This window comes from Diabrotica virgifera, chromosome 7 (genome assembly GCF_917563875.1).
Source record: "Diabrotica virgifera virgifera chromosome 7, PGI_DIABVI_V3a".
NCBI classification, from domain to species: Eukaryota; Metazoa; Arthropoda; class Insecta; order Coleoptera; family Chrysomelidae; genus Diabrotica; species Diabrotica virgifera.
Window position 1 is genome coordinate 172,957,504 of NC_065449.1, and position 25,755 is coordinate 172,983,258.

General features: G+C 33.0%; 1 protein-coding gene across 1 annotated transcript in view; it reads right to left on the minus strand.

Moving 5' to 3' along the window:
• The window catches only part of LOC114330227 (lysosomal Pro-X carboxypeptidase), a 90,344-nt gene that overhangs the window by 54,311 nt on the left and 10,278 nt on the right, over positions 1-25,755 (minus strand). The window contains exon 2 of the mRNA XM_028279551.2: positions 631-813. Within this exon, the coding sequence (XP_028135352.1) occupies positions 631-813 (183 nt within the window). The remainder of the gene's footprint in view (positions 1-630; positions 814-25,755) is intronic.

Genomic DNA, 25,755 nt, shown 5'->3' on the forward strand with positions numbered 1-25,755 from the left:
GAGGCTTTACCTACTTCGCTGCTACGTGTTCTCGGTTTACTTTATGGTGTCGAGTCCTGGACTGTGAATAAAATCCATCTAAATGGCCTTGAGACTTTAGAAATATGGTGCTATAGAAGAATTTTAAAAGTTACTTGGGTGGAGAAGATTGGAAACTCCACAATAATAGAACGTCTCAGCAAGACTACTATACTGAGATTTTAAAAAGCATCAAGAATAGAAAGCTGGAGTATTTCGGATAATGTAATGAGAGCTCTAAAATAGAGGTTGCTACAAAATATTATTCAAGAGAAAATAGCAGGAAAACCCAGTCCAGGGCGAAAAAGAACCTCGTGGTTGAAGAACTTGAGAGATTAGTATGGGGTTGACACAAGCATGCTGTTTAGGGTGGCAGTGAATAAAATTAAGATAGGTATAATGATAACCAACGTTCTGACAGAACATAGAAAATAAAAAAGAAGAAAAAGACGATTTTTCAATTCGATATATTTCTGATATTCAGATAAGTAAAAAAGTAAAATAAATATACTGTGATGGTAAAAAGTAATTATAGGATTAACGATTTTCAACAAATAGTATTACTTGTATGTTTCTAATTAAATAAATACAAAATGTAATAAAATTATTTACCTGTGTTCAACAAATACCAGTAAAGCACTGAATGTCGGGGCTATGTCGTACATGAACCCTGTGTTCTTCGCAAAATTTTTAATATCACCTTCATTTCCCGTATAAAAGAAAATTGGGCCTCTATCTTCGTGATAGGTGTCATTGATTAAGTATCTTAATTGAAACTTCGTGTCCTGTGCGAAGCTGCAAAAAAATAATAATTAAACTTATTTTTAATTAGCTGTCTGTAAATAAAATTTAATAACTTGTCCGTAATGACTAACTACTTTAAAATCCTCTGCTCTTGGCCTGATATATCCGGTGGCAGAATACTGTGCACCAGTGTGGCTAAATAGCAGGCATATCCACCTGATCGACATTCAATTAAACCTCGCTATGCGTATGATAACAGGCACAATTATTTAGCTCAGCCCTACAATGTGGCTACCTACCCTTAGTAATACAGCACCACTAGTGATGAGCGAGACTGGTCTTGGTCTTGCGGTCTTGGTCTTGGTCTTGCAGCAAGACCAAGACCCAGACCAAGACCGCCTTTTGGTTGCAAGACCAAGACCAAGACCAAGCTTGCAAGAACAAGACCAAGACCAAGACCAAGCTTGCAAGAACAAGACCAAGACCAAGACCGAACCTTGCAAGACCACGCAAGACCAAGACCAACCTGCAAGACTCTTTCACTTTTTTGAGAAAAATTGGTTTTTATTTTTTTAACTTTATTTTTTTAGTTCAATAATATATACTGACATTTTAAGAAACCTTAAACAATATCGAATTTTTAAAATACATAATATTTTGGTTACATTTTTAAGTCGTTTTGATTAAGTCAAACGGTTTGCATTTTCTCAACCTTCAAAGTGTCCAGATAACCCGGTCTATATAGACATTTGAAATAACAAAAATTGCCGGAGAGCCAAATTTTGGTGGAGAGCTAGGGTACACCATAACAAATAAAGTTTTAAAAGTCCCCATCGATCCCATGTGTGCAACAAAAGTTATTCGGGGTCAAAGGTCAAAATTTGAGATTTTTTGGATTTTTTTCGAAAACGGTAAGTTTTATCAAAAAAGAATATTTAACCAAAGCTGTAGATCTTAAAATTCTCTACGAAAATAGTTCTTACTGTTTTTTCCTAAGAGTTGTCATTCCTGAAATATCGCGATTCTAAGAGTCACATTATACATGATATGCACACGTTTCCACAGCACCTGTGAGGTAGTGTACTCGGCGCATTTTTTTTACCGTGGTTCCTCAGTAGGCCTACTCCACTAACTGTTTTGACAATTTTAGGATAATTTAAGGAAACAATACCGATCAAGTTCTAGGTATTACATTATTATTGATATTGATTATTGATATTGCTATTGATTATTAGGTTAACTATTGTTTTGGTTTCTTTAGATATTTTAATCAGATTCATATTCTTGAAAGTCTACTTCAACAGTCAAGTCTTCTTCGATTTCATCTTCTTCCTCTTTTTCTTGCCGGATGTTCAAAAATTGTTTAAGTGTGACTGGGTCATTGGTCTCTTCATTAAAGTCACAGGAGCCTTCCTCTGTTGTACTAAACTGGAACACGCCAGAAAACACAGCAACCCGACTTTTTTATTCCGGTCAAAATTTGAGATTCTTTGGATTTTTTTCGAAAACCGTAAGTTTTATCAAAAAAGAACCTTTAACCAAAGTTGTAGATCTTAAAATTCTCTACGAAAATAGTTCTTACTGTTTTTTTCCTAAGAGTTGTCATTCCTGAGATATCGCGATTCTAAGAGTCACATTATACATGATATGCACACGTTTCCACAGCACCTGTGAGGTAGTGTACTCGGCGCATTTTTTTTACCGTGGTTCCTCAGTAGGCCTACTCCACTAACTGTTTTGACAATTTTAGGATAATTTAAGGAAACAATACCGGTCAAGTTCTAGATATTACATTATTATTGATATTGATTATTGATATTGCTATTGATTATTAGGTTAACAATTGTTTTGATTTCTTTAGATATTTTAATCAGATTCATATTCTTGAAAGTCTACTTCAACAGTCAAGTCTTCTTCGATTTCATCTTCTTCCTCTTTTTCTTGCCGGATGTTCAAAGATTGTTTAAATGGGACTGGGTCATTGGTCTCTTCATTAAAATCACAGGAGCCTTCCTCTGTTGTACTAAACTGGAACACGCTAGAGAACACAGCAACCCGACTTTTTTACATTCACATTTGACACTAAAACCTTTTTGCAATTGCAAAAAATAGTGTTAAGGACTTTTTCTGGAGCAGTTGGGAGTAAGGTTTTAATCGGTTCCAGAATATTATCTATTAATTTCTAACCCCAGTCTTCTGGATTCAGTTCATTGCCTAGCCATGTTTGAACTTGATAATATACTCGATACAAATGTTGAAAAGCAGATGCTGATGTTGGAGGAAGACATGATAGTTGTACTTGTTTCTTGTTTCGCGTAATTTTTACCAAAGTTAAGTATCGGTATTTATCAAAACAACTAATTTTTTGGAGCTCCATAAACCGCAAGAAAAAAGCGAATTCCTTCCGTAAATATTGATTGCGGTGTGAAATCAAGTTCTGTAAAAACTTGACAGCAGTCAGTCAAATCTTTTTTTTTTTCAAATAATTTAAGTACTGACGTTTTGCCCCTTCTGTACATTGCTGACGTAGTGTCGCAGCCGGTTATCGCATGTAAAAATAAAATGTACTTTTGGCATTTGGGCTAAGCCGATAAACTTTTCGAAGAATATATCTCTGTTCGCTGTTGAGCCCTTCCAGGTTTCAGAAAATAAATAACTCTGTCTACTGGAGGCCTTGCAGTAAGCAGTACTAACAAATCAACATCTTCACCGACTACAATTGTTGTGTTTGTTGCCTTAAGTTTTTCAATTGCTGTCTCAATTATAAGGGCATCTGCGTCATTTTTAGCTTGTTTCACTTCAATATTCGCAGCTGTTAATTTGTCAGTTAACATGAAAATGAAACGAGATTTATTATTAATGTTAGCGAAAAATTGTTTTTGATTCGCTGGAACTGTTATATTTTCATCAAAGATAATCTCGGAACCCGATGATGTTTTTTTAGTTCGACGACGTTGTTCTGCAGCTTTAATATTCTTTGTCGATGAGTCACTGTAGCTGTCAAATATTGCTGTCACTGTAAGCCCGTAATGTCTGATAAATGGAGACGTTTGTAATAAGTATTATATTCACTTGAACTGAACTTTTAGCACTAAAAGAAACTGTAATATGAACAAGACCTACGGACAATACTGTAGCCATTGTTTACAACAGACAATCTGTTCTTTTTTAAACAATGGTATAGCCAAATGTTTTTCAAGGTCACATGGATAGAGGAAATTCAGTTTGGGACTGATTATCTTTTGAAGAAATATTTTCAGAATAGTATAATATATTATATAAAAGAGACACAAATAGGCATTTTTATACTTGTCTTTAAGTGCCACATTATGTATATACGTGGCTTATTTATACATTATAGTATAATGTACATATGTATAAAGTAACTTTTAAAATCACGATATCTCAGGAATGGTAACTCTTAGGAAAAAAATTGTAAGGATAATTTTTGTAGAGAATGTTAAGATCTACAACTTTGGTTTGATGTTTTTTTTTGATAAAACTTACCGTTTTCGAGAAAAATCCAAAAAATCTCAAATTTTAACCTTCGATCCCGAATAACTTTTGTTGCACACATGGGATCGATGGGGACTTTTACAAATTTATTTGTTATGGTAACCTCTAGCTCTCCACCAAAATTTGGCTCTCCGGCAATTTTTGTTATTTGCCAACTATTTTGATGTCTAAGTTGACCGGATTATAAACAATAATCCAGACTCAAGACGTGGTCTGAAGGCAGGCGGCAGGTATCGACAGCATGCAAACACAACGTGGCACAACCGAAGGCCAGCAATTGCAACAAGGGTTGTAAATGCAGGTTTTTCCTACTGATAAACATTACTATTATAAAAATATACTCTAATCTCTTTACATAGAGAGACATAATTAGGTCATTAGGTGACTGTATAATGTTAAAATTGGTATCCATTTGAGACTACCTTCTACATTCTGTTAAAATTTTTAAGTAAAAAATATAGTTTCATTCTTCACATCTTTATTTATTTCAATGTACATTTTATTCGAAATTGTTTGGTTCAAATTATTACTGCCAAAAAAGCAAGACCAGCAAGACTCTTGCAGCAAGACCAAGACTAAGAAAAAGACCGGCTAGTGCAAGACCAAGACTGCCTTTTAGCTGCAAGACCAAGACCAAGACCAAGCTTGCAAGAACAAGACCAAGACCAAGACTAGCCTGGTCTTGGTCTTGTTCTTGTTTTGCTCATCACTAAGCACCACCCAACCTACGCCGCTCAAGTCCACAAGGACATCCCCGATATTCTTGGAAACCGTCTCCGATTCAGGTTACTCCCTCTAGAATCTGCTCAACCGCTGCAGAAATCCCAGTTTGACTTAAATACCCGATGGAGACAAGATTGGGGAAGCAAAAGAGATCCGCATTACCACAGTCTACCGGACATCATAGAAAACCCTGGCGAATTTGAACGTCACTGTATGATTTCGGCAACCCTTAATCGATTTAGAACGAACTGTGGAAAACGCGACGACTCCCTCTGGAGATGGTGTAAACTTCCTTCGCCTTCTTTTGACTGCGGCGCTGCAAGACAGACGATAAGACACATAGTTCAGGACTGCCCAAGTACACGTAGAGCATATACAGGGTGTCCCGAAAAGATTGGTCATAAATTTTACCACACATTCTGGGGTCAAAAATAGTTCGATTGAACCTAACTTACCTTGGTACAAATGTGCTCACAAAAAAAGTTACAGTCCTTTAAAATTACAAAATAAAAATCGATTTTTTTCAATATATCGAAAACTATTAGAGATTTTTTCTTGAAAATAGACATGTATCATTGTTATGGTAGGAACATCTTAAAACAAAATTATAGTGAAATTTGTCCACCCCATAAAAATTTTATGGGGGTTTTGTTCCCTTAAACCCCCCCAAACTTTTGTGTACATTCCAATTAATTCATTATCGTGGTAGCATTAGTTAAACACAACGTTTTTAAAACTTTTTTGCCTCTTAGTATTTTTTCTATAAGCGAGTTTTTATCGAAATGCGGCTTCTTTTTTAATATATTTACATAAAAATTGTATGGGGGTTTTGTTCCTTTAAACCCCCCAAATGTTTGTGTACGTTCCAATTAAACTATTATTGTGGTACCATTAGTTAAACACACTGTTTTTAAAACTTTTGTCTCTTAGTCTTTTTTTGATAAGTCACCTTTTATCGAGATGTGGCTTCTTTTTTAAAATATACCTAAAAATGTAAATTATAAATAAATTTTCAGAATATTAACAGGTCTCTATAATCGTACTTAACCATATACAAATATGTGGTGGATTCGACAAATACTCAAAATATCTCAATAAACGCTGGCTTATCAGCAAAGTACTAGGAGGCAAAAAAGTTTTAAAAACATTGTGTTTAACTAAAGGTGCCACAATAATAATTTAATTGGAACGTACACAAAAGATGGGGGGGGGGGTTTAAGGGAACAAAACCCCATAAAATTTTTATGGGGTGCACAAATTTCACTGTAATTTTTTTTAAGATGAAGCTGCCACAAAAATGCCTCATATCCATTTTTAATAAAAAAATCTTTAAGAGTTTTCAATATATGAAAAAAAATCGATTTTTATTTTGTAACTTCAAAAGGCGTAACTTTTTTGTGTGCACTATTGTATATAGGTAAGTGAGGTTCAAACAACCTATTTTTGACCCCAGAATCTGTGGTATAATTTATGACCAATGTTTTCGGGACACCCTGTATAGGCGACCCTATAGACTTTGTAATGGCAACCGAATGGTCAATCGAATATACAAAAAACTGGACATCTGTTTGTGATGCATTGTATAATTAGTCCAAGTAATCTTCTTCTTTCTCATAATCCTTAGTGCCCTTCAGGGCGTCGGATGTCGGGTTCCGCCTTTTATCCACTTCTTCCAATTGCTTCTATTGGTGGCCAGGTTCTTCATATCCCTCATACTGATGTGTCTCATTTCACCTATATCCTGGATCTGTTCCATCCATGTCTTCCTCGGCCTTCCCTTTTTTCGTTTGTTTCTCATTTTGGCTTCATGTACCTTCTTTGTAAGTCTATTTGGCTCCATTCGTTGTATGTGTCCAAACCAGCTTATTTGTTTGTTTTCGATCTTCCTCATTATCGGTTCTTGTTCCAGCTCTCTTGTTGTATCTTCATTTCTGAATCTATCAAACTTCGTAACTCCGGCTATTCTTCTCATGTATTTCATTTCGGTCGCGTTTACCATTGATTCATGTTTCTTTTGGACAATCCATGTTTCCATAATATGTCATTATCGGATTTACTATGCTGTTATATACTCTGAGTTTAGTTTTGTTGCCTATTTCTAACTTTCCAAAAATTGTATTATTTAAAGAGTAATACACGCTAGTTGCCTCCTTCAGTTTATTACTTATTGTCAAGTCCGTTTTCCCATCATCTGTTATTATGTTTCCCAAATATTCAAAAGTAGATACGTGTTCTATTACTTTTTCCCTTACTATTATATTAGTATTCCTTTCTCTTTTCTCATCTTCATTTATTATCATAAGTTTTGTTTTGTTAAGATTCATTTCCATTTTTAATTTATGTATCTCTTTTTGCCAAATATCTATTAGTTTCTGCATTTTCTCTACTGTGTCTGTGATTAAAACCATATCATCAGCGTATAGAAGGGAGTTGATCTTTATTGCATTTAAGTTCTTATATCCTACTATGTATTGAAGGTGTCTTGTTTGATCTTTGGTATTTTTGAGTAAAGTATCCATGACTATTATAAACAAGAGGTTAACATAGTTAGTCCATCTCCTTGTTTAATTCCCTTATCCCATTTAAAAGTGCCTGATCTTTCTCCATTTATTTGTACTTGGCCTTCTACTTCCATATATATATATATATATATATATATATATATATATATATATATATATATATATATATATATATATATATATATATATATATATGTATATATATATATATATATATATATATATATATATATATATGTATATGTATATATATATATATATTGATACATGTATCCATGTGACTTCCAAAGTAGATTCTCGTAATACGTTGTTACTTCATATATACCGTTATGACTTCCGATTTCGGAAGTCACAACGTTTTGCCTATATTTTTACGAATTTGGCTACTAGATGGTATCAGAAGGCTTATATTAAAAATTTCGCTGGAAGTCATATCGTATCTAACATACTCATAAGATCAGATTTTAGTTCGACGGTATATCACCAGCGCTAGTGTCGCTCCCGTGCTACTATACAGGCTATGTACACAACGCGTAGCGTCTTCCGTATACCACACCGCTCGGTGTGACTTCCGTTTTTTGGCAACCCTGTGTAACGGTTTCCAGACATTTATCTGTTGTAGATTCGCGGTCCTAATCGTACTTAGTGTTTTGTGTGCCTTTTGTTTTTAAACATGAATAATAGCAGATCTGCTTTACTTTTAAAGTTAGCCTTAAATGAAGGTACAATAAGTGATTATATATCTCTATAATTATATATTTTCTTTACTTATTTTAATCTATAATATTTACTTACCTATTTACTTATATAAATTCATTTTTCTCGTTTTTTTGTTTACTTCCTTTTTTACAATGAACTTCTAATTTAATCTACACTCACCGGCACGAAAAACGGGCACCCCAAAAAATGGGTAATTTTTGATGTCTCGTATCTCCCAAACCTGTTGTCCGATTTAAGTAATTTTTTTTAATATGTTATAGCCTTATTCTTTAACAAAATAGCTATGATAATATTGTTGATAGACAGGTAAATTTTCATTGTATACCGGGTGTACCAATCAAACTGGGTTTTTTTTCTCAATTTTCACAACACCCTGTGGAATATTCTAGCCTTTATAAAATATTTAAATCAAAGCCTAACTATAGCTCCAGGTTTTATTAACATTCTGTTTTTTTATTCATTCGCTTACGTTGGATAATAAAAAGTTAAGGACTTTAACAACTAGCCATGTTCTTTATCGATACAGGTGTTTCTAAATATAAGTGCGACAAACTTTAAGGGGTAATTTCTGCATGAAAAAATAATGATCGTTTGGCAAAAGAATTTTATATTTGCAAGCATTTGCGGACATAGCTTTATCAAGTAAACGATCATTATTTTTTCATGCAGAATTACCCCTTAAAGTTTGTCGCACTTATTTAGAAACACCATGTATTGATAAAGAACATGTTTAGTTGTTAAAGTCCCTAACTTTTTTATTATCCAACATAAGCGAATGAATAACAAACAGAACGTTAAGAAAACCTGGGGCTATAGTTGGGTTTTAATTTCAATATTGTATAAAGGCTAGAATATTCCACAGGGTGTTGTGAAAATTGAAAAAAAAACCAGTTTGATTGGTACGCCCAGTATACAATGATAATTTACCTGTCTAGAAACAATGTTATTACAGCGATATAGTTAAAGAATAAGGCTATAGCACAGGGGTGGGCAAAAGCCGGCCCGCGGGCCGGGTCCGGCCCTTTCGCTTACTTTGTCCGGCCCGTTGAAAAACCCCGCAAGTACCTAATCTTTTTAATCCCTTTTATGTGATTTTGTTGAAATCAACAGTAATAGTTTGCATAGTGTTCACATAAATTATTAAATATATAAATAATAGAGAGTATTATAATTACGAACAGCCTTAGCTAACTATATTTTTAAAAACTGTTTAATTGTAACTATTTACTTTAAACTTCTTTTAAAATATAGGGAAATCCCCGGAGATTCATAATTGTTTATTCGGTATTAATAATCGTATTTAACTCTCAAGGTCTCAAGACAAGCACTCGGTGTTTGGGTATCTATTTCAACCATATCACTGACAGTTTATGATCTAAATACCTCAGCACTTTGGTCCCAATAATATGATTCTTTATTTATTAAATCTGAATTAAGTATGGTTGTTTGGAATACGTACTTCAGCATAAAATTCATTGTTACCGATTTTTGCCGAAGTTTTACAACTACTTCGAAAGACGCGTATAAGTTTATTTTGATTTAGCACTGGTCGTATTTCCTATTACTCCTCATATTTCTTTTGATACAGTGTGTGTTATTTTGCAAATATATAATAAATTGAAAAAGTGGAGGACATTTTGTAAGTAAAATTTGAAAACATTGTTTTTATTTTATTGTATTAAAATATTTATTTGTAAGCATTTGCAAAATGATTCAATCTAAAAAAAGAAAAGTTGATTTGGAATGCAGAAATTTTAATGAAGCATGGACAGAAAAATACCTTTTTACGAACATTGGTAAGAAAGCAATTTGTTTAGTTTGCCATTAAACCATTGCTGTTTTCAAGGAATATAATTTAAAGAGGCATTTTACATCAAAACATCCAAAATATGCATCGTTTTCTTTAGAAGAACTTAAAAATGCTGCAGACAACTTAGCAAAAAACTTAAATAAACAACAAAATATTTTTAGCAAACAAAGTAACATCGAGAAATCTACCACACAAGCAAGTTATGTTATTGCACACAAAATTGCTAAGTTATGTAAACCTTTTTCTGAAGCAGAATTTGTTAAACAGTGCATGGTAGAAGTGTCGGAGATATGTTGTCCTGAAAAAAAACATATTTTTGAAAATTTAAGCCTGTCAAGGAGAACAATAGTACGACGGATCGAAAATATTTCAGGAAATTTACTCGACCAGCTAAAAACAATAATTGCTGATTTTACATATTGTTCTCTGGCGTTGGATGAGTCCTGCGATATTACTGACACAAGTCAATTATTAATATTTATTCGGGGCATTAACAAAAAATGTGAAATTCGCGAGGAACTTCTTAGTGTGCATCCAATGAAAGATACAACTACCGGTGAAGACTTCTTTAACGCTGTTGAAGAGTGTTTAGTTAAAGTAAATTTACCTTGGAATAAAATAGTAAGCATCACTACGGATGGCTGTCCTAGTTTAACAGGGAAAAATGTGGGCTTACTAAAACGAATCAGCGACAAAGTAAAACAGTTGCAGCCAGAACAAGACATATTATTTTTACACTGCATTATTCATCAAGAAGTGTTATGTAGAAAAGTTTTAAAATTGAATCACGTCGTTACTGTTGTGACAAAAGTTGTAAATTTTATCCGGGAACGTGCCTTAAATCATCGACAGTTTGTTGAATTTTTGAAAGAAATTGAAAGTGACTTTTACGAAATTCCTTACTACACTGAGGTGAGATGGCTTAGCATCGGTAAAGTTTTGGACAGATTTCAATATTTGCTTGATGAAATAGTATCCTTCTTGTCGATAAAAGAAAAACTACATGATTTTCCTGAATTGCAAAATGAGGCATGGCTAAACGATTTGTCGTTTTCTGTAGATATTGTAAAATATTTAAATGAACTTAATGTAAATTTACAAGGGAAAAACCAGTTCGCTTTCAATATGCACTCAAATGTCAAAGCATTTATGATAAAACCAAACTTATTTGCTGAGAACTTTAATAAAAAAATATTAAACCACTTCCCATCATTACAAACACGACGAGAATTATTGAAAAATTCTGATTTTCTTAAATATAGTTCAGTAACACAAGACCTGCATACTGAATTCCAAAGAAGATTTCAAAATTTCAAAGCTATTGAAAAACCTTTGTCATTAATTAGTCAACCTTTCAATTTCGATGTGCAAGAAGCTCCTGTTGAAATTCAGCTAGAATTAATTGACTTACTAGTGTAGGAAACAGAGGTTGAACCTTGCAAAATGGACACAAGTCGGGTTTTATTTTTTTTCTGGCATATCAATGGGTGCTTATTATAAGACTAACTTTTTCTGAAAAAAATTCGCCCCGGAACCCCCCTTTTCACCCCTTTAAAGGGGGTAATTTGTGGTTTTTGCCGAACGTAGCCCTTCCTGTACCTTTTACAAAAAATTTCTTTTATAGAAATATGAAGAGGACTATATTTTCTACGATTTATTTCTGACAGCATCTGTCTATCATCCACCGTTTAGCAAGGGTGGCGCCCCAAAGTTGACAAGTTTTTAAAAAAGATGTTTTAAAAAAATATATATTTTTCTCTAACTGTAACGGAAATGAAAAAGAAATTCAGCGGCAATTATTCACAAATAGATGATTGATTTTTTGGTATAGGTTTCACTTAAGGATAATTGCCCTTTTTTTAATTACAGGGTGTTACATTTTAAAAAACCCCTTTTTATACCATCTGAACCGTTTATGCTAGAGTAAAAAGACTTTCAGCGATTACCCCTGTACTGGTGTTATTTACAAATTTGTATAATGCACCCCCATTTTTTCCCCGAAACCAACCAAAAAGAAGAAGAATTAATAAATAAAGTGATTTTCTTGGAATCCTTCACACACAATGACCTTCATTAATATGCTTCATATATCATTTTGTGCAAGTTATTATTACCCATGCATGGACACTAAAAGCGATTTCCTAGTGCAACCCCTGTAGCCAAAAAAATAAATAAAATGGGGGGTTGAAATTTCTTTTTTGTTTTTTGCTTTTTGATCCATATATGCATATGCTTCATGAATAGTGCTTTTCAAAAATATATATGGTTATTGCAACATCCCTGCGGAAACCACCCCTATCCTTGAAAATATACTGCAGAAACTACCCCTATGCCTTGGCGAGCATGTTTTTACGATTTTCTCATTACCTATTCATTTTTTTTTAACAAAACTTATACAAGGTTAAAGACCACTATTTACTCTAAAAATTAGGTCCTATTCATTTTTTTCGTTTAAGCAACCGTTACGGCACAGTGGCGCCGTAAACTTCATATATGCTTTGTCGGGCTCCAGTTTTTGTTTTTTTTTTGTCGTCATCTGTTCGTTTTATTGATAAAGTACTTTTGTAAAATAAAAGAACACAGTGTAACCTACAAATCATGACCTATGCACATTTTACATTCTTTGCTCCCCAAAGCCACAGTGGTGGCCCAAAATAAATTTTTTCATATTTTCGCCACCTACACGCATTTTATTGCGTTACTGCTACCTTAATAGCACAATATTCACCCCTAAGTGGTCGCTAAGCAGTGGCGGATCCAGGGAGGGGTGATGAAGGCGATCACCCCCACCCCCCTCAAACCAAGTGATATTATATTTGAAGATTATAAAAATATTCATTTATTTTTATAGAAATACTTATATTATATTAATATCATTTTTATAAGAATGACTTTTTATGCTTTAGCGACAGTGGCGGATCCAGCATCGTTAAGAGGGGGGTGCCAATTGGTTAAATTTCTATAAAAATAAATTAATATTTTTATAATCTTTGGTTAATATCACTTGGTTTGAGAGGGGGGAGGTGATCACCCCCATCACCCCTCCCTGGATCCGCCACTGCTTAGCGACCACCAAGGGTAAATATTGTGCTATTAAGGTAGCATTAATGCAATAAAATGCGTGTAGGTGGCGAAAATATGCAAAAATTTATTTTGGGCCACCACTGTGGCTTTGGGGAGCAAAGAATGTAAAATGTCCATAAGTCATAATTTGTAGGTTACACTGTGTTGTTTTATTTTACATAAGTACTTTATCAATAAAACGAACAGATGACGAAAAAAAAACAAAAACTGGAGCCCGCCAAAGCATATATGAAGTTTACGGCGCCACTGTGCCGTAACGGTTGCTTATACGAAAAAAATGAATAGGACATAATTTTTAGAGTAAATAGTGGTCTTTAACCTTGTATAAGTTGTGTTTAAAAAGAATACATAGGTAATGAGAAAATCGTAAAAACATGCTCGCCAAGGGATAGGGGTAGTTTCTGCAGTATATTTTCAAGGATAGGGGTGGTTTCCGCAGAGATGTTGCAATAACCATAGATATTTTTGAAAAGCACTATTGATGAAGCATATGCCCATATGGAACAAAAAGCAAAAAAGAAAAAAAAAATTCAACCCCCCATTTTATTTTTATTTTTTTTTGCTACAGGGGTTGCACTAGGAAATCGCTTTTGGTGTCCATGCATGGGTAATAATAACGTGCACAAAATGATATATGAAGCATATTAATAAAGGGCATTGTGTGTGAAGGATTCCAAGAAAATCAATTTATTTATTAATTAATCTTTTTTTGGGGTGGTTCCGGGGGAAAAATGGGGGTGCATTATACAAATTTGTAAATAGCACCACTACATGGGTAATCGCTGAAAGTCTTTTTACTCTAGCATAAACGGTTCAGATGGTATAAAAAGAGGTTTTTTAAAATGTAACACCCTGTAATTAAAAAAAGGGTAATTACCCTTAAGTGAAACCTATACCAAAAAATCAGTCAATTATTTTTGAATAATTGCCGTAGGATTTCTTCTTAATTTCCGTTACAGTTAGGGAAAATATATATTTTTTTTAAAACATCTTTTTTAAAAACTTGTCAACTTTAGGGCGCCACCCCCGCTGAACGGTGGATGATAGAGAGATGCTGTTGGAAATAAATCATAGATAATATAGTCCTCTTTATATTTTTATAAAAGAAATTTTTTGTAAAAGGTACAGGAAGGGCTACGTTCCGCAAAAACCACAAATTACCCCCTTTAAAGGGGTGAAAAGGGAGGTTCCGGGGCGAATTTTTTTCAGAAAAAGTTAGTCTTATAATAAACACCCCTTGATATACCAGAAAAAAAATAAAACCGGACTTGTGTCCATTTTGCAAGGTTCAACCTTTGTTTCCTACACTATACAGGCAAATAATTTATTAAAAGAAAATGTTCAATCAAACGAATTGAGTGCTTTCTACGGTGCTTTGAATACAGAACATTTTAAACATTTTTTAAACTATGTTCAAAAATACCTAGTTTTATTTGGTTCGACATATATTTGTGAAAGAACTTTTTCGTTGATGGTTTCCACGAAAAATAAATATCGATCACAAATTACTGACGAAAATCTACACTCGGTATTAAGGATTGCTACAAGTGATTTGGATCCCAATTTTGAAGAAATAATATCACATGAACATTCGCGATTTCACGTTTCGCATTAACTATTATAGAATTATTATATACATATTTTATAATTTTATTTAATATTAGGTATATTTACAAAATATGTATCAATATAAATTAATTTGTATCGTTAAAATATAAATAAATAAGAAAATAAAATCTTTCAATAACTGATTTATTTAATTACCATTAATTTATTATTATTCTTCTAACGCCGACTCCACCAATGAAGGTTGGCTAAAACACCATTGCAAATTCGTCTCTATTTTCTGCTTTTTTTAAAAGCGTCTGTGTGTTTAACCCGGTCCAGTCTCAAATGTTTTCAGTCAGAATATTTGTCGTCTACCAGGACCCCTTTTTCCTTCGAACAACTCGTACATATCATTTCTGAGCATGTGCCGTAAATATGCTGTCTGTCTCCTTTTAATGGAGGTCAAAAGTTCTCTGTCTCTTTCCATTTCGTGCAACATCATTTTGTTCGTATATGATCGGTCCATGGTATTTTCTAAATTCTCCCAAAAAGCCACATCTCAAAAGCTTCCGGCTTTCTCATTAAGTCAGCATTAACAATCCAAGCTTCGGCACCATAAAAAGGAATAGAGTGGATATACAACATTTTATCAACTAATATCAGATTTGCAGATTGAGTCTTTGGTGACTCAGAAATGTCCTCATCTTCAAAAAGTCTACCCTCAATTGCTCTATTCTTGATCGAATTTATGATTTCGAATTTAAATCTTCCGTAATCCAGACTCCTAAGTAAGTATTTCATTTTGTCCACTTGCTCAATACCTTCATTTTTTATCTGGTTCTTTTTCTGGATCTTCTTATGATTTAATATAATGACCATTTTTTTTTCAATTACGTGACATATTTTACTGGGCACAAGTTTTTCGCATGTATTCCCAAGTAGGACAATTTATTATTACCATTTTCTAATTATTAACAGTCAAATTTCTTTGTCCAAATGCTTTAAAATAATACTTATAGTATTTATTTCTTGGGCAGGGAATAAACTACACCAAAAAAATTCGCGTGGGCACAGCGTACATATCCGGTATAGTCCTCCGGCCCGAGAGACATTTTGAAACTTTCATTTTGGCCCGCGCTTAAAAGTAATTGCCCACCCCTGATCTAAGCGGTTTTTTAAAATTTATGGGTTTTGCAATATTTTACCGTCAGCGAACGGACTAATAGTAGAGGATCCGATATAAGGCCGATCTGCATCGATCTATTTAATGGATAACGTGTGCGTGAAGTAACAATGTATTTTAAACGGGATTTACTTTTTCGCACTGTTTTTGACACACTTTCATATAATCAAATATCCTTAACTTTCGCGTTGTCATGGTGATGACATAATGAGCAATAAATTACAAAAAAAAATTTGACAGTTTTGTGGTTTGAAAGAAATTAGAATGTTTAAATAAGTTCTAAAAATTGTAGAATAGGAATGAATTCCAGTGATGAAGAGTTACAGTTTTTTTATTTGTTTATCGTAGATAAAATATTGTATAAAACCGTGCGTGAAGTACTTTTTGCGAACTTAAGCGATGTATAGCACTCGCTCCGTTGTCGCTTGTGCTCTAAACATCACGTGCATTCGTAAAAAGCATACTTCACGAACTGTTTCATAAATAACTATTTTCATATATTAAAAAAAATGTTTCGACCCGGGTAGATATTATTCCAGATTTTCAGATTTCAGCACAGTGTTAGATGGTTGGGGCATATATGGAGAGCAGGTAGCGTAACAACTATAAACTCAATTTTACAATGGAAACCCGGAGTTAGAAGGAGACGCGGAGGAACTAGAATAAATGGTTACAGGAAGTAAAGGAAAATTTATATAGGGCAGGAATTAGAGACTAGCAGAAAAAGACAGAGGATAGAAAGAACTGGAGAAGCACAGTCAATAGTATCGAGTAGCAGACTGGGACTAATCTGCTCTAAAAAGATGGATCTAGATAGCTTTTTAGCAGCTCAACCCCACCTGGTGTATTTAGCCATTTAATTTTCTTATTACACATTATTATTGGTACATCAAAAATTAAAAGGACGGTGCCTGTAATAAAATCTAAAATTCAAAATTTAATCAAGAAAAATAATAAATATTAAAATTTCCTATAAGTTCAAATTTATTTATTAAAATTTTTGATATAATTTTCATAAATAAATTACTTACTAATAACACTTTTTTAATTAATTCCAAAAAATCCATTTTGCAGCAATAATAAAATATTAGTATTTGTAAAATAAATACCAATCATATCATAAATAATGCAGGTTTACAAAAAAAACTAAATTTCGGACTATTTGACGAAACCATGTTACAAGGGGGTTTTTGGGGTGGCTGATCACGAATCCGGGGTCCGCTCACCTCTTTCACGCCAGGTAAAGGTCATTTCAAGGTCAAATCAAGATAAATCGACAGTCGCTCTGAGAAAGTATATTAGGGCGTTTTTGGTGTCGCTGATGACGAATCATTAGTCCGCTGACCTCTATCACGTCTAGTTCAAGGTCAAATCAACATAAATCGACACAATCGCTCTGAAAATATAGGGGTTTTGGAGTCACTGATCATGAAAACTGCGGTCCGTTAAGCTCTACCACGTAAGGTAATGGTCATTTCAAGGCCAAATCAGGACAAGTCCACAAAACTGATTTGACTTTGAAATGACCTTTACCTGTCGCGGTTGAGCTCAACGGACCCCAGTTTTGTGATCAGCGACCCCAAAAACCCCCTAATATACTTTTTCAGAGCGATCGTGTCCATTTATCTTGATTTGACCTCGAAATGACCTTGAGCTAGACGTGATAGAGGTCAGCGGACACAAATTCGTCATCAGCGACCACAAAAACCCCCTAATATACTTTTTCAGAGCGACTGTCGGTTTATCTTGATTTGACCTTGAGATTACCATTACCTGACGTGATAGAGGTCAGCGCACCCCGGATTCGTGACCAGCGACCCCAAAAACCCCCTAGTCATATGGTTTCGTCAAATATTCCGAAATGTATTTTTTTTGTAAACCTGTTTAATCAAAAGAATATCAATCTTTTAATTTAAATAGACAACTTTAAAACATAGAACTGCATTCACAACTGTAGTCACAGTAAAAGTTTCAAAAGATCACACATTACGCTTAAAGTAAGAGGTAAATCAGCAGACGAGTCGTTGTGACTTCCAAAATATGACAACACCGCTGGAAGTGACAACGCACCTTGAACTACCCTATATATGGAAGCCATAAGGTATGCTGTACGCTTCGGTATATACGTATATATATACAAAATTTATTTTGGTAAATCCTTTCCCCTCAATAGGTAGACCCATTTTATAAGCCCCCCTTTTACCAAATACACAATTTTTAAAAAATAATTCCTAGTAGAAAAGGTGGAAGTCGGACAGCCTCTTCTGTATACCGGAAGTCACAACTTAACGTGCATCAATATATATATATATATATATATATATATATATATATATATATATATATATATATATATAGTAATGTTTGAATAACGGTATATATATATATATATACACTATACTGACGAAGCCCAAATAGGCCGAAACACCGGTTTATATAGTTGCACAGAAATGTATGGAATGATGACCCTTCATCATTTTATATATTTCCAACTAAATTCGCATTCACTTTACGAGTATTAGCCAATGATTTTGCTTATTTATTTTTATATTTGTACTCGATTATCCAACATCATTATATATATATATATATATATATATATATATATATATATATATATATATATATATATATATTTATAGATTTTATGACTTTTATCATCTTTTTTGGTATATTATAGCTTTTCAATATTTTCCACAATATTTCTCTGTTTATCGTATCAAATGCCGCCTTCAGATCGACGAACATGAGAAATAGTTCATTCCCTTTACGGCATTGTCTCTCTATTATATTTCTTATGATGTAGACGTTATCGTTTGTTTGACGGTTTGATCTGAATGCAGCCTGTTCGTCTTCCAATTCTTTCTCTATCACTGATCTTAGACGCTTCTCTATAATTCTCGTGTATACCTTGAAGCCGACCGATGACAAACATATTGCTCTATAATTATCGCATTCATTATGTTGTCCTTTTTTATATATTGGTAGAACTATGTTCTTCTTCAAGTCTTCTGGGATTTTCTCTGTACTCCATGCTTCCTTAGTCCAAGTAATGAAGCTTAAAATAGGACAAAACCTCGAAATTTTTACAGAATGGATCGATTTGCTTGACAATTTGAGGATAAGTAGTGAATAGTCCAAGGATCAAAATCTATATGATGCCGAAAGGCGCTTTTACCATGGGGTGGTTGCCACCCCATCTCGGGGGTGGAAACTTTTTATTAAATTTTGACCGCAAAGTTGGTAAAAACATTTATTCCAAGCAATAATATTTTTTAGTAAATATAAAGGCTATACATTTTTTGGATAAAATTAACAGTTTTCGATTTATTCGCTATCGAAAGTGTTAGTTTTATACCGAAAAAATCAATGTTTTAATCAGTTTTCTGCTAATAACTCAAAAAGTTTTCATTTTATCAGCACAACTCCACTTAACAAAAATCTACCTTTCGAAAAAGGAAACAAATCTGTTTTTTTTTTAATTTTCTTTAACCCGCTAGTAGTCGGGCGGTGAGATAGAATTTCAATTTTTATCCTTTTTCGCGATAACTTGATGAAAAATTTTTCAATTTTGAAAAAATTTCGTAAGTCCCTCGAGGAAGGGTGTAGTAATGCGTAGGATTTTTTTTTCTTCTTCTTTTTTTTTGTGGAATTTATGGTTTTGGGGAGAGCCAATTAGCTTTAACCCGCTAGTAGTCGCGCCGTTAGATAGAATCTCACATTTCATCCTTTTTCGTAATATGTACAGTAAAATTTTTCAGTAACGGCCACTAAAAATGAAAGAACTATTGGCCGATGTAGAAAGGTGGACGGTATTGCCAGTTTTTGTAGTCTACATATAATTGGTTTGGGATATTTTTAAACTGGCCGTTAGGACAGGTGGCCGATGTTGGCAGGTGGCCGTTAACACAGGTTATTTTAATAAAATTGTTAGAAATATACAGTGTGTCCACAGATGGGGTGCCCAAGAGAAAAAACTTTTTTATTTTCAATTTTAGCGAAAAATGGCATTCTTGATAAAAAGTTTTGCTTGTTTTAAAACATCATAAAACGATATACAATTCAAGATATTTAAAACCTGCTTAATTTTTTAGACAATTTTACGTAAATACTATAAATTTTTGCACCAAGTTCGAAATCGTAACAATAATCTAGTGTCGCTAAACTACAATATACGAAGGGTGTCGGGAGAAAATCATGGATGTAACCAATTGGGTGATATTTAGGTAAATACGTCATTTTCTAGATTTTAACAAATACTATCACATCATTCCTTCACATAGGTAGAAAACATCGAAGGTTCAGAGATTTTAAGCCTTTTAAATTGACCATGTCGGGAGAAAACGATATTTGTCCACGCGTAATTGGCTGAAAACAATGATTGTCACCCAAGCAATATCACTTGCCACGTCGGCACACTGCGTAGTAAAATGTATATTTTTCGGTTGATTTGTAATACACACGTGTTTAGATAGGTTAGTCGTCAGTTTGTTTACAAATTATAACAACAGAGCAGCAGATTGTTTTATAACTGCGAAAACTGTACAGTATTGTTTAGTGTGAGTTCAATATAATATTATCTCAAATGGCTAATATTGAAAAGAGTGATGGAAAAAAGAAAAAAAAAGGGAAGCATGTACGAGGTTATGAAGAAAATAATTAAAAAATACGATTTTTTAACTAGAATGTTTTATTTTGTTTTAGATGAAAAGCAGAGAACAAGAAAGCAAAAACAAAACAGGAATAATCCTGTGACTAAACGCCTGTACTTGGTGACATCCATTGTTTTCTTCTTTAAAAAGTGGACATTACTCGACTAATTTTTTATTTTCTTAAAAACAATTTAACTCTTATGCTTTGTTTACATTAGTTTATATTATCAATACATTTTTCTATCATTACGTTTAACTTTAATACCTCCCAACACATTTTTTTTTGTCGTAAATAGTCTTATAACTTTAAAATTCGTTTTTCTCAAAATCATTTCTTGGTGACATCCATGATTTTCTCCCGACACCCTTCATTACAAGCTTGTAGCTTAGTAACTGTCAATTTCGATAAATAATTTGCTAATTGTTATTTTTTTGGACATCAATTTTAAATTTGTATTTAAAAAATGACAGATAAAATTTTTGTACAATGCTTAACATTGTCGAAAAAAATGACAATTGGCAAATTATTTATCGGAGTTGACAGTTACTAAGCTATATTGTAGCTTAGCAACACCAGATTATTGTAACAATTTCGAATTTAGTGTAAACATTTATAGGGATTTACATAAAATTGGCTACAAAATTAGGCCGTTTTGAAAAACTTGAATTTTATTTCCTGTTATGGTATTTAAAACAAGCAAAACTTTTTATCAAGAATGACGTTTTTCGCTAACATTGAAAATAAAAAAGTTTTTCCTCTTGGGCACCCCATCCGTTACACACTGTATATTTTCAATATAAAAAGTAGATAAAAATAGTACAAAATAAAAATTTGTTTTAAATTCATATTTGGGATAGAATCTCACACGTGACTATCGACGTTACAGAAGTGAGCACGACTACTCCCGGGTTAAGAACAATAGTAATAGAGGTATACTTTATTATATGTCGTTAGCTTTTCTTCGTCAAATGCTAAATATTGTAATTTCAAAGTCACAAGATCTATGCATTTTTCGAGGATAACTTGTTGAAAATAATTTAAAGTATTTAAAAATATCTATCTCCAGAAATATAAAAAAAGTCCCTAGCTCAAAAATTAAGCAACGTATAATGAAAAGAATGTCAGGAAGTGATCGGAAACAGCCTCCTAATCTCCACCCTAATTAAAATTAGTCATTGACCTTATTTGGTCTTCTTTATTTGTATATTATTAATAGGTTCTAGAAGTTTGACCGGCTTAGAATGATTAGTTTTCAAAAAATGGAGTTAAAAGCGAATAACGAATTTTTGTAGTTTGGTAAAAATTGCCATTTTTTTCAGAATAAAATGATTGGTATCAGAGATACGAAAAAATGTTTAAATATGAAATTGTAGCTTATCTTTTATTTTCCAAGAACTTGGTTTGCAAACATTTTTTCTGCTGCAAAAATTGAGTGAGCTATTTACAATTGAAACTTGTAATAACATGCAAAAACCACATTTACTAACCCTTCCAAAGTCATCTCTTTTTTCGACTGAGGTTTTTAAAAGGATTTAATATTAATAGCCTTATAGACCTTGTAAAAGTCTACAAAATTCTTTTTTATCAAACTTTCTAAGAAAAAAAAAATAAAAAGTTAAAAAATCAATATATTTTTTTGGAAAAAAAATGGAGAAATCCAATTGGAAGCACAATAATGTAAGTTAGCGATGTTTTAGTCATTGGCCTTATTCAGTCTTCTTTGTTTGTGTATTATTAATAGATTCTAGAAGTGTGACTGGCTTATAATGATTAGTTTAAAAAAAGTGGAGTTAAAGGCAAATAACGAAATTTTTGTAGTGTGATAAAAAATGTCATTTTCTTCAGAATAGAAAGAGTAGGGTCAGAGATCGAAAAAATGTTTAAACATGAAATTGTAGGTTATTTATGCCTGGTTGCACCAACAAATCTTAAGCTCCAGCTTAGCCCAGCTCAGCTTATAGATAGGGCCGCTTTAAGTCTAACTTACTTTGCACCATAATTTTCGATTATTATCGATCCAACACACGTGGCAATCCATTGTGACAAGCTGAAAATTGATCTCCGACTCAACGGTGTAACGCGTATGTTTCATAAACTGAGCTTAAAGCACGTCTTAAGCTTAAGATATGTTGGTGCAACCAGGCATTAATTCCCAAGGAATTGGTTTGAAAAAATTTTTTCTACGGCAAAAATTGAGTGAATCGTAAATGAGTACCTATATCGAAAAACATTGATTTTTTCGATATAAAACTAACACTTTCGATAGCGAATAAATCGAAAACTATCAATTTTATCAAAAAAATGTATAGAATATTTTTTTTCTACGAGCGTGCAAAATGTCTACTTTTGCGCACGCATTTTAGTTTAGAAAGTTTTATTTTCCGCACGCGTTTTACTTTTCCGCACGCGTGTTATAGGCCTTATGTTAATATGGCCTTAAAGTAATTATAATACATGCAATAAACTGGTATTTAGATATTATTTACTAATTTATTGCAAATATATCTTATTGTGTCCATGTTTTAATGAAATTAACGCGAGAATTCGATGAAATAAAATAATTTTGACATAATATTCGAAAGTCAAATCAGTAGACAATAACAGTGGTTTTGAATGGTCGTCATGGACACGGTTATTAGACTTTATTACGGTTGTCTTGTCCGACGGTGGTGGGGAGACTTATATTTTTGACTTTACGTCACAAGAGTTTACATTCCCATATTTTTAAATTATTTTCGATCATTGAATGTGTGTTATTGTGTATATATGTGTATTATTTGTGTTATTATGAAATAATAAGACAAATAGTACACATTTTATCTTATACCGGGTGGCGAATCGTAAAAAGGGCCATAGGAAACTCAATGTAAAATTCTGAATTGTTGAATTCCTGCTTCCCTACATCAAAAGTCATGAGAGAATACTTGTAGAGAATTAAAATCTGTATTAAAATCAAAAGTTAAAATTGTTCTGCGATTTAAATGCATTCCAAAATTTTGAAAAATATGATACATTTGCCACAATAGGTATGCGTGTAAAAGTAAGGCCACACGTTACTATTTAACTGACAGTGCTCACACCATTGACCCAATAAAAAAATCTTTATTATTAATCCTTTCTCCGTAACTGAGGGTATCTTATCAACTGTATTGTTTTTAAACAATAGATGATAAAATAAAAATATTGACAGTTCAAAAATGTGAACATTATTGCATTGTGTGTGGCCTAAGTTTGGGCTGAAAACTAAAATGTATTACATTTTTACAAAATTTTGGAATATGTTTAATTACGTAGACCAATTTTAACAGTTATTTCCAATACAGATTTCAATCCTCTTCAAATAGTTTCTAATGTCTTTTGATGTAAAATAATTATTAAGGAAGCTGGAATTCAACAGTTCAGAATTTTACATTGAGTTAATGCAAAACTTTGACGCATGTCAAAATTCTCAATGTGTTTTAATTGTAATAATTTTTTTCGAATCCTGAGAAGACTAATAAATATTTTTGAAAAATTTAAACTCAGAATGAAAGACTACATTATTGCCGAGGGCTGAAAGTCCCTGAAAACTTCTATAATGTTTATTTTAATAAGTTACAGGGCTAAAAAGAAAAGAGAAGTGTAATATTTAATTTCAAATAGTTCATTCAATAGAATCTGCTTGTTTATTCTAAGGGGCTTTCCGCCCTCGGTAATAATGTAATCTTGCATCCTGCGTTTAAATTTTTCTAAAATACTTGGTTTTCTCAGGATTCGAAAAAAATCATATTACGATTCAAATGGCAGTAAACTCTCGTGACGTAATCTCACCCTTAATGTTCATTGGTTAGTCGATTTAGGCAACCGTAGTAATGTCTAAGAACCGTGCGTCATGGAAACCAAGATCGTCGTCATGCTAACCAATTATGCTGAAACTTTGGTTTTGACAACCTTGTCAAAGAATTAGTTTGTGTATGTATTTTTATATTAATTAAATTAATTGATTAAGATTTGGTCATTTTTTAAAAACTCGTAGAAAAAATATTGTTCCTAACGCTTGCAGAAAGTCTCTTTTCCGCACTCGACTGCTTGCCGAACTCCCGCTTCGCGTCGTTCGGCAAACTGCAGTCGGGTGCGGAAAAGTATGACTTTCTGCACTTGTTAGGAAAATAACTATTGCTTAGAATTAACGTTTTTACCAACTTTTGCGGTAAAAATATAATAGAAAATTTCCACCCTCGAGATGGGTTGGCAACCACCCCCATAGTAAAAGCACCTTTCGCCATCATATAGATTTTTATCCTTAGACTATCCACTACTTGTTCTCAAATTGTCAAGCAAATCAATCCATTCTGTAAAAATTGCGAGGGGAATAACTTCAGTTCCTGAACTAAGAGTAAAAACTGAAGGTACGATATATAAATTTACAAATAGTGAAAGTCTCAAAAGTAGCATTTAAAACCTCAAAATATGAAAAAGAACTAAGAATATTTTGAAACCATTGAAAGAAACAATTAACGATAATGGAGTCAAGATAAATATCAACAAAATAATAGCTATGCCAATAGGAGAAACTAGTGAAGAACTTAATATAGAAATTGAAGGAAGAAAATGGAAAAAGTTAAAGCTTTTACATGATTAGGAGTAATAATAAAAGAAATAGATCTCTAGGAGCAGAAGTCAATAGAAGATTAGAGAAAATGCTACAGCTGCATCACAAAATGTACAACAAATTATATTCAGGAAAAAACACAGAATAAAAAATGGAAAGTTTTAAAGCAGTTTATAGACATGTTCTGACTTTTGACAGCGATTAATGGACACTAACGAAACGGCAAAGGAGCAAGATACAGCCTATATATTTTGAGATGGAGTATTTAAGAAGATTTAAAGGTGTTACCAAAATGGATAGAATAATAAGCTCGCATGTATGGAGTGAATTGAAAATACAATCTACATTGGAATTTATAGCACAGAGACAGCTGAGTTGGTGGGATCATTTACACCGGAAAGATACCATACCAGTGAGAAGAGTGTGCGAAGCAAAAATATTGAAAAAAAAAAAGGACCCAGACATATATGCGATGAAGAATTCGGAGAGATATTGAAGACAAGAGTAGTTACCTAGACTGACACAAGGATATTGGCAAGGAATCATAAAGAATGTAAAACCTACACCTTATACCATTCGGTAGAAAGGTTTTTGATTGTAATATTCGAAGTTTAAAATTAAAACTATATCATAACACTTCTCA